The sequence below is a fragment of the Stegastes partitus genome, unplaced genomic scaffold (genome assembly GCF_000690725.1).
Source record: "Stegastes partitus isolate 25-593 unplaced genomic scaffold, Stegastes_partitus-1.0.2 Scaffold1396, whole genome shotgun sequence".
NCBI classification, from domain to species: domain Eukaryota; kingdom Metazoa; phylum Chordata; class Actinopteri; family Pomacentridae; genus Stegastes; species Stegastes partitus.
The window spans coordinates 5,133-14,874 of NW_007579127.1; the positions used below are offsets into that span (position 1 = coordinate 5,133).

At 39.2% G+C, this 9,742-nt stretch overlaps 1 protein-coding gene across 1 annotated transcript in view; it reads left to right on the forward strand.

Moving 5' to 3' along the window:
• Positions 1-295: 295 nt before the first annotated feature.
• kif5c (kinesin family member 5C) overlaps positions 296-9,742 on the forward strand; it is a 29,070-nt gene continuing 19,623 nt past the window's right edge. Inside the window, exons 1-10 of the mRNA XM_008299256.1 lie at positions 296-421; positions 3,825-3,912; positions 4,232-4,305; positions 6,650-6,754; positions 7,295-7,343; positions 7,458-7,513; positions 7,882-7,969; positions 8,891-9,015; positions 9,101-9,205; positions 9,294-9,442. Coding sequence (XP_008297478.1) covers positions 296-421; positions 3,825-3,912; positions 4,232-4,305; positions 6,650-6,754; positions 7,295-7,343; positions 7,458-7,513; positions 7,882-7,969; positions 8,891-9,015; positions 9,101-9,205; positions 9,294-9,442 — 965 coding nt within the window. The remainder of the gene's footprint in view (positions 422-3,824; positions 3,913-4,231; positions 4,306-6,649; positions 6,755-7,294; positions 7,344-7,457; positions 7,514-7,881; positions 7,970-8,890; positions 9,016-9,100; positions 9,206-9,293; positions 9,443-9,742) is intronic.

Genomic DNA, 9,742 nt, shown 5'->3' on the forward strand with positions numbered 1-9,742 from the left:
GGGCCATGGCGCAGCTGAGGGAACCCGGAGACCGATGAAGGACGCGTTGCGCATCGGATGAACTTTGTGTCGGTGAGGACAGCGGGAGCGGTTTAACACTTTGGTCGCCGGTGATGATCTAAACATTTGATCGTGTCATACATTCTTTGCTCCGACTCTTCCCGGGACGACCAGCCCCGCCGGAGCCTCGCTGTGGGCGCCTGAGACCGTCAATTTCCCCCCGCAGCCGGTTGTTTGTTTATTCGTCCGCGGCCGCATTTCTCCGGAGGAGGCGGTGTAAACAGAGCCAGCAGCCATGGTGGATGCGGCGGAGTGCGGGGTGAGGGTGATGTGTCGCTTCAGGCCGCTGAACGAGGCCGAGATCAACCGGGGAGACAAATACATCCCCAAATTCAAGGAGGACGACACGGTGCTCATCACGGCAAGTCTCTGTTGTCACGTTGACGCTTCTTGTTTAACGTCTGTGTGGAGCTAAAAATACAAACACTGCAGCGTTTTAAAGCAAGAAAGTCACCTAAAGCTGTGCAGGCAGGATGCCAAGTGCGCAGTAGTCTGACAGCACTGATGCTACAGCACTATGATAACTTTATTTACCATAATATCACAAATATGTAGACTCTGATGATATATAGGAGAGAAACTATGCACCATGGAGTCAGACAGGGATAGTATTTGCAGGAATATTCTGTCTTTGGTTTAAAAGCTGCTGCAATATTCATAATAATTGGTGCAAACAAAGTCTTAAATATGCACATTTTATATCAGAACATGTCAAAGCTCCGCAAAACAAAGGCAGCCCGATTCCTGCTAAAAATAGCTGCATGTAGTGGTACAGCATGACACCATTAAACACAATCAATATTTCATTTTCTGGGTTTAAAATGCATTTTTAATCTCATCAGGAGACAGCTGTAGTAAACTAACTTTAATTCCATGTGTTTAATGAAACTCCAGTTGCTGAAGTCAACATATTTGGGGACCAAATGGTTTAAAAACACAATTTTAAGATGCATTTAATTGACAAAATGTAATCTCAACACTGTCACAAAATGTCTTTAAATGTTTTCCGCTGTGTTGAAATTGATCCGGAGAGACTTTCCGCCGGTAATAACTCTGAGGTCAGAGGTCAAACATTGCTGATGCTGACGCACCGTTATGGATCTGCTGATTCATTAGGCAACAGGAGCTCAGAAGAAGCCACATCAATACTGTGTTTTTCTCGCATTTTTGTTATTTTTACGCCACTCTTGTGCTCGTCTAGTGTTCGTTTTCTACTCCTTGGTATTCCAGATCACACTTTGAGGCCAAAATTGACGGTAATTTATTTTAAAAATTGTTTTAATTTGGCAGAACTCCTCTTTGACCTCAACCACCTGACATGTAGAGGTGACGCAAACTCTCCTCTGTTTATATTCTGCTTTTTAATTCAACGTGTTCAAAATGTACACAGAAAAACTGCATTCTGTTGCTGTTATTAAATCTATAAATTTGGATTAATTTGCAACGAGTTTGTTTTGTAAAATGTTTACAAATTCAACCACTTAATTTCTTACAGTAAGACGGTCATTTTTTGTTGTGTGTTAAAATGCAAATAAGGTATTATGTATATCTAAAAATGTCCTCCTTTACATCAGTTTCCACAGCTGAAATATGAATATTTAATATAACCAGCGATACATTCTTGTTTTATTTTGTTAGAACGCTAGAATCAAAGGTTTTTGCACAAGGAAATTTAAATATCTGTGTTTATGACCCATTAAATCAAATCATAATTTTGATTTTAGGAATAAAATATGCTATAAATCAGGCTGTGACTAATGTATGATTTCTGTAGAATCCTTGAGATTATAAAAGTCGAAAGTTTCCAATATTTCTGATGAAAGAAAAACCTATTTGTGAGAAAATTACTGTAAAGTTTCCTGTTGTAAAATCTTTAATCAAAACTTCTATTAAACAGTAAAAATTAAAACGTATAGAAATCACAGTGAAACTTCCTGAATTAAATAATCTACGTGAAGACATTTATTTTCTGTCGTTTAAGTTTTCTGGAATTTCATGTTTACATATGCAAATGAGGAAATTATGTAAATAAATATGCATTAATTTGCTCAAATGCCAACAGACGAAGTAGACCAACACCTAAATGTGTATTTTCTAGAGATGTGAGGGAAATATTCCAGAATTTCAAAATTGACAAGTGCATTAAAAAGAGCAGCATCATGCTCAGGTTTTCTGATAAATCCCACATGTTTTATTTTCCCACCTGTCCTTGAACCTACCTTACTTATTATCTCCAAAGCACAAAAAAAGAAAAGTCACGTCAGTCATCTGTTGACACGATGCAAAAAAAAATCTGCCACATAGTTAGAAAAACAAGCGAGGAGTGAACTTTTCCCAAGTGTGAAGATGAGGATCCTTCATCCTTGTCGCCGTCAGCAGCTCTGCATTATTCATGCGGCTGCATTATCACCCAGAAACGCTCCTGTCAAGACAAACTGCACATCACCTCCTGGCAGCATCAATCAAAAGCACAGAGGTACATTTACCGAGGATGCACACGAGCCGATACTGTTTGTGTCAGGGGTTTCTCTGCTTTATTTCGGGGCTGGGACTCAGTCAGAGTGCTGCTGTTTGCTGCCTCCAAGTGCTGAGAGGCTGGTTTCTGCAGGAGTGAGGCTTTTACCCCTGAGACAAGGAGTCAGGAGGAGTCGGACAAGGGCGGCAGGAGTGATGGATGGTCAGAGTGGAGGAGCCGGGAAGTTACCGGAGCGTTTACAGCTCAGCGCTGCCAAAAAACCGGCTTCGTGTCCGTGGTTTTGATCAGTATTTCCTCACTGTGGCACAGATCTAGGCGGATGCTGCTATTTTGGGCTCACAAGCGTTCAGTCGTATTTTAAATCTGTATGACTGATGTTAAAATAGAAACCACTGCTGTTTGTGTGCAGGAGATACACACATTAATGCACTCAATTTTCGCATATAAACGATCAAAACTGCCTTTAATAAGCAGATTTAATCCACTTTTTTGTGTCAGGAGCTCGTATTTTGTATGTGATGTCGATCAGTGATGATTTAGATGATCGATAATCCTTTTTTGTTTCCATTTTCACAAAGCAAGCCTTAGATTTTTTCCGTTAATCTTAATAAAACAACGAGGAAACTTCCAAAACACAAAAAAGTTCTGCATCTGAACCAGTCCTTTAGCGCAGTATTGAATTATTTTCATTCTTCGGTGAAAACATCGACAAAAAACAGCTTTTTCTTTTCTTGTAAGCTACGTATATGTGTGTTATATTGTATTTTACTGATGTTAAATATTTTAAAAACTGATCTTAAAGAGCCAGATAGTCAATACTAATAATGCACATCTCATATTAAAGCATTCAGTTTACACATCAATCTTTAAAAACGCCATTTTTTCCCCTTTCTGCTGTCCAGCTGTTGTCTATTTTCTATCTAATGTCAATCATTGATGATTTAGATGAGTGATAACCAGATTTTCCCAACACAAGCCTCAGATTTTTTCAGTAAATCTTCATAAAACAGAGAAGGAACTTGCAAAATACAAAAGATCTGCATCAGAACGAGTCTTTAAATATATTCAAATCTCATTCCAAATCTGATTTTCTGCAGTGAAAAATCTTGAAATAATAAAACGTTGCTGGAATCAGGTGGAGTTACGTCACTTTCGTTTTCATGTAAATCGGTCATGAGGGCCGACGATGAGCCGTAACGATGCGCTGCAAGCTGCTGCAAAAGAAAACCTAAAGTAAACCTGACAAATCTGAAATCTGTGGCTGATTTTTTGTGTTTGTCCAAAACAGGGAAAACCGTTTGTGTTCGACCGAGTGCTGCCTCCCAACACGTCGCAGGAACAAGTGTACGACCAGTGTGCCAAACAGATCGTCAAAGGTGAGCGGGAACACGTTGAAGCATTATTCTTATGTAACTCTAATCTGTCAGATACCTGCACACACACTTAATCTGCTCTGTTTTTTTTTTTACACAACAAAGACTCTGATGACTGGAAGCCACGTTTATTAACGACACCAGTTCCATAAATTATAAAAAATGCACCAGCTTGTTCAGATTTATTTATTATATCTGCAGAGAAATTAAGGTTTTTTTCTTCCCGGAGGTTTTACATGAAAATTACAGAAATCTGCAGCCCTGTGTGATTTTGTCACGAGCTGCTAGAGGATCAAATATGTGTTTTCTCTGTTTAATCCAGATGTGCTGGGCGGCTACAACGGGACCATCTTCGCCTACGGACAGACGTCCTCTGGGAAGACACACACCATGGAGGTGAGGCTAAATCCTGCCATCCTGATCGAACTAAAGGAACCAGTTTGTATAAATTAACGGGCAAAAATGCACTAAATGTTAGTAAAATCTGGAAATCAAAACGACAACAAAACCTTGCTCAGATGTTTCCTAACCAGCACTGATGGAGAATTGAGTAACTTGCAGTGCGATTAGTGGCTCTGAATTATGCTTTGAGTTCATATTTCTGCACATTTTAAGGTGTGCAAGTAAAATAAAGCAGCTAAAAGGGAACGTCTGTGTGGCCTGAGTGTTACATAGCGTCCTACCTGACTGGGTGATCATTCCGGCTGCAGATCTGAGGATTCTGGTGTGACATTAGAAGTATCTCCGACTAACTTTTTCACTGGTCGCTCATGATTTCATCACACCTTCCCACCGTTTTTGTTTGTTTGGTACAGCAGGAGATTGAATCATCTTGCTTGCTGATTAATAGCTGCCTTAATTTGCATTTCCTACTATTGTATTGTTTGATTGAGGCTGATGTCACTCCTGTAAACTGTGCATGAGCTAAACTCCTCCCTTTCTGAACACCTGCTCATCTACGGACACTACAATGGTCCCTAAACGCCTCACATGCAGGCTCAGCTTGATGCACGTGTGACCAACAGTGTTACCTACAGACACTGTTTTCTATGTGCGGAGTGCATTTTTAAAATCTAAACACCGCAACCGATCGTGTTTATGTAATGGTGGAAAGCCCAAATCATGCTTGTGATTAATATTCATGTAGTTTTCTCCCTCTCAGCCGCCTCCTCCCTTCTCATTTGGTTTTTATTTTTAATACTAATAAGCCACAGATCGCTTAATCTTTAAAACACACATCAGCTAAAGAGGTTGTTTCACCTGTCAGGAAAGGCGGAGGCCGTCCAGCTTCGTCTCAATTCAGAGGCTTCGTCCTGTCGCTGAATGCAAAGGCGACTTCCTGCTTGTGTTGTCATGTCACGTAGCGCCACTCCTGTTGCCTAGCAACCCGCACTGCCCAAGTTTTATCCTCCGGACGGAAAGTTCCTCTGAAATCCTGCGTGAGATGGAGCCCGAAATTTTTGACTTTGTCTTTTGATTTTATTTCACACACTTGAAGGAAATGAAACGCTTCACTCGTTCATTCCCTGCTCAGTTAATTACATACAGTTGAAACCAAAAGTTTACATACAGCGTATAAAAAATCCTCTTTCTCATCATTCTGGCAAATAGAAATAATTTTGGAAATCCTAACGGACCTAAAACAGGAACAGTTTAGTCTGATTTAATGCTAGATAATGAGAAAAAAAAGGATTTATGTCTTTTTATGCACTGTATTATTAGTATTTAATTGATTAATTTATGTATTTATTTTAATTCCTGAAAGCAAAAAGGAAATGTTAGAGTAATTTTTGCTGCACAACACCAAACAAGAGTAGCTTTGTAAATGTATTCAATGGTTGTACTAGACTTTTAAAGTCATATTAAAGTCTCTCTCAGGGCCCAATAATGTGTTCACATTGGTCCATATATGTACCTAATGTGAACGTCTACATGTTATGAAACTGCCACAATCTAGACAAAATATAACTCAAACACTGGAGCTGTAAAACTGGAGATTGAAGGCAAAAAAAAATAACAATTTTGTATTAAAAGACAAAGTTAGTAAATGAATAAAAACATTACAACAAGCGAGGCAGCGAAAAACAAGAACAGCAGGAAGTTAAATACGAGCCTAAAGTGTCCTAAAGATAAAAATAAATCCAGCTGTGCATTGATCTTCATGTTATTCCAGGTTGCACAGTCATTGAAACTGGATTTTTTTGGACACTTCAAAAGACAGTAATGAGGTAAAGTAGGACGCTGAAACACCAGCAGGAGCTCTATAAATAAATAAAACCTGGAAAAATGGTCAGCAGCGGCTCCACTTCTTCACCGTGAACCGAGCGATCGACCCCGACTTCCAGACTCGCCGGGTGTTTTATTGTCAACTGTCATCTGCGGTCGGAGGATTAGAGCAGCGGGCGTTGTGTAACAGACTTACACCAAATCCACTCAGGCCTGTACGACGGTGAAGATTCGAGCAGCCGAGCTTTTGATCAAGATGTCGAGGCTGTGAGGGAAGTTTACGGGTTTTTATTTGCAGCTGTGTCCGAAGGAGATCGTTCATCGTGTGTGAATGAGTGCAGGGAGCAGAGTAATCCAGCCTAAAGCCTCTTTTTTAATTCTCTCATCTGAGCTCTGCTTCACTGTCTTTACATTAAGGTTTAATTCCACCTTTGAACCCAGATGTTCGTCTCCTAGATTCTCCCGGTTTGTGCTGTTTGTCATTAAAGCGCTCCGTGTTTGTTGTGGTGTTCAGGGCAAACTGCACGACCCCCAGCTGATGGGCATCATCCCTCGCATCGCCCACGACATCTTCGACCACATCTACTCCATGGACGAGAACCTCGAGTTTCACATCAAGGTAAAAGCAAAAAGCATCTGGAGTCAATGATGAAAATTCATTAAGCAAAAAATGAATGAATCCTGAGCAACTTTAATGCAGTTATGTGGAGTGAAGCTTCATTTATTCACCAAACTTTTGCTTTCTGAGATGTTTTTATCAACAGTTTAGTGGAAAATCTGAAAGAAAAATATGAATTTCATGTAATTTTGTTGTTTTTTTGATGTGAAATACAACTGAAATGAGTAAATCTGCCACCAAATTGGTTAAAAATTGCAAAATTACAAAATTTAAGATTGAGAACGTTTATGTGTATTGCTGACACTGTTTGCCTGCATATTATGAATTTAAAAAATGCAATTTTATTCCTGTTTTTGACTAATGACAAGTGACAAAATTTAGTAGATTTAATGCTTATTTAATTCAGCATTCCTACATGCAAATTTGTCATTTTATGTTTGCTTTGTAGGCTTTGAATTAAAGCTTTATTAAACTCAACAAAATGATTCTGTGTGTCGACAAAAATCACATTAAAAGGATTTTTCTGTTCTCTCTGTGCAGGTCTCTTATTTTGAAATCTACTTGGACAAGATCAGAGATCTGCTGGACGGTAAGTTTATCAAGTTTACGACATTTACTGTGAATTTAAGCGCCACAGTTTGTACAATGAACTTGTTTTATGAAGAGTCATTTTTGATTTGGGTGATTTTTGTTCCGTTTTAAGTGTCGAAGACGAACCTCGCTGTGCACGAAGACAAAAACAGGGTTCCCTACGTTAAGGTTGGTACACTCATATGATCTTTGTTTATTTTATTATTATTATTATTATGTTTTTTGTTTTTTTTTAACTTAACACAATCACAGCGTTTGTGATAATTATTCTAAACTATATATATCGTAGTATGTGCCCAACGAAGGCGCAAAAAGGCTTAAAAGAATCACCAAACACTGATCAGCTCAGCAAGAACATTACTAGATAAAAAGTGTGCATCATTGGCCTGTATTATAAAGGGGATGAATAAATTCAATCATTTATGCTTTTACGTTAAACACGAGCGCCTTCTTCAGTTTAAGCCTTTAACGGCCATTCTGTGATGTTTTATTTCCGTTCACTGGCTGCAGTTAAACGCTGTCATGTTGTCTTTCAGGGCTGCACTGAGCGCTTCGTGTCCAGTCCAGAGGAGGTGATGGACGTCATTGATGAGGGAAAAGCCAATCGGCACGTGGCGGTGACTAGTACGTGTCTTTATATCTGTATTTTAACAGAGATTTTGTCTTCTAAATGCATTTTTTGTATTTTTTTTGTGCAGCATTGTCTCTCAAGTAAAATTAGGACTGCAAGAATGTACTTAAAATTAAAAGTAAAGCTAATTGTTCTGCAGAAAAATGACTATTTGATTGTTAATATTGATTACTCAATGTATGTGCAGTGTTTTACTGCTGTTTCTGCTCGAGGTGGAGCTACTTTTATCAAATTTATCAGTGGTTTCCATCCTACTGTTGGTGTTTTGACCTCTTTGAAGGGTCACAGAGTGAATTTTGTGAGGAGAAAAAACTGATCTGGTCCAAAAATGTGGAATCACATTGTTAAAATCTTTGTTTTTGTTTTTTTTAAATTGTGCCTTTTTCGCCACTTTTATGTCACTTAAATTAAACTCAAACTGTAACTTCATTCTAAAAAGAGTCATAAACCCACTTTTTGTCACTGATATTTAAAATTTTAATAGTAAAAGAAGCTAGTAATTACAGCTGCAGATGAATTTTGAGAGATTTATGCAAGAAAAAAGAAGAAAAATTTTAATAATACTTGCATTCATTTTGCTTCAGTCTTTGTTTTATAGTGAAATATTTACTATTTTTGCATTTAGGGATTTCAAACAGTCATTTAAATGAGCTCAAACTTAAAAAAAATGAACTGAAAATCATTCAAACTACATTTTTTATGTATTTTAATGAGTCATACACCCACTTTTTATCACTTACAGTTAAACTAATAACCCTGAAAAGAAGCTAGTCATTACAGCTGTCAGGTAAAAGCAGTGTAAAGTACAATATTTCTCACTGAACTATGGAGGCACAGAAGGCTACAAGAACCCGTTAATTAGTAGAATAACTCTCAGAAACTGCTGCAGACTAACTGGACTTGTTTTTTTCCAGACATGAATGAGCACAGCTCTCGCAGCCACAGCATCTTCCTCATCAACATCAAGCAGGAAAACATCGAGACGGAGAAGAAGCTGTCGGGGAAGCTCTACCTGGTCGACCTGGCCGGCAGCGAGAAGGTCGGTGCGAGAGGGTTCCGGAAAAATAGAGTTAAATGTTGAGTATTAGGAGTTAAAAGGTGGATTAAAAAGTCTGTTTCAACAGGTCAGCAAGACGGGAGCCGAGGGCGCCGTGCTGGACGAGGCCAAGAACATCAACAAATCTCTGTCGGCGCTGGGAAACGTCATCTCAGCTCTGGCCGAGGGAACAGTCAGTCACACGCTAACTCATATTTACAGGAATGTAAGAAAAGCCTGGTGAGATGGTGTTAATTAACGAGGCTGCGGTTACGTTTCAGAAAACCCACGTCCCGTACAGAGACAGTAAGATGACCCGCATCCTGCAGGACTCTCTGGGGGGAAACTGTCGCACCACCATCATCATCTGCTGCTCGCCGTCCATCTACAATGAAGCCGAGACCAAGTCCACGCTCATGTTCGGCCAGAGGTACCTGCAGCTTCTTCTTCTTGACATCCCTGAGAGCAAACATTAAGAATAAGAGATAAATCATTTCCCTTTCTTCTGTAAGATGATCTAAAATCCTGGATGATGTTGGATGAACACGGAGGCCTTTCTCTGCTTTGTCGACCAAACAAAAACGAGTAAAATAACGTTAAATGTAAAGAAGCTGAGTGATGTTTGGTTTGGAAAATGAACCCCTGAACTCAAACAAACAGTAAGGCTGCTAAAAAAAAAATAGGACTTTTCTAAATTAGTGTGAAGACTTTACCTTCAAACATCTTTTTC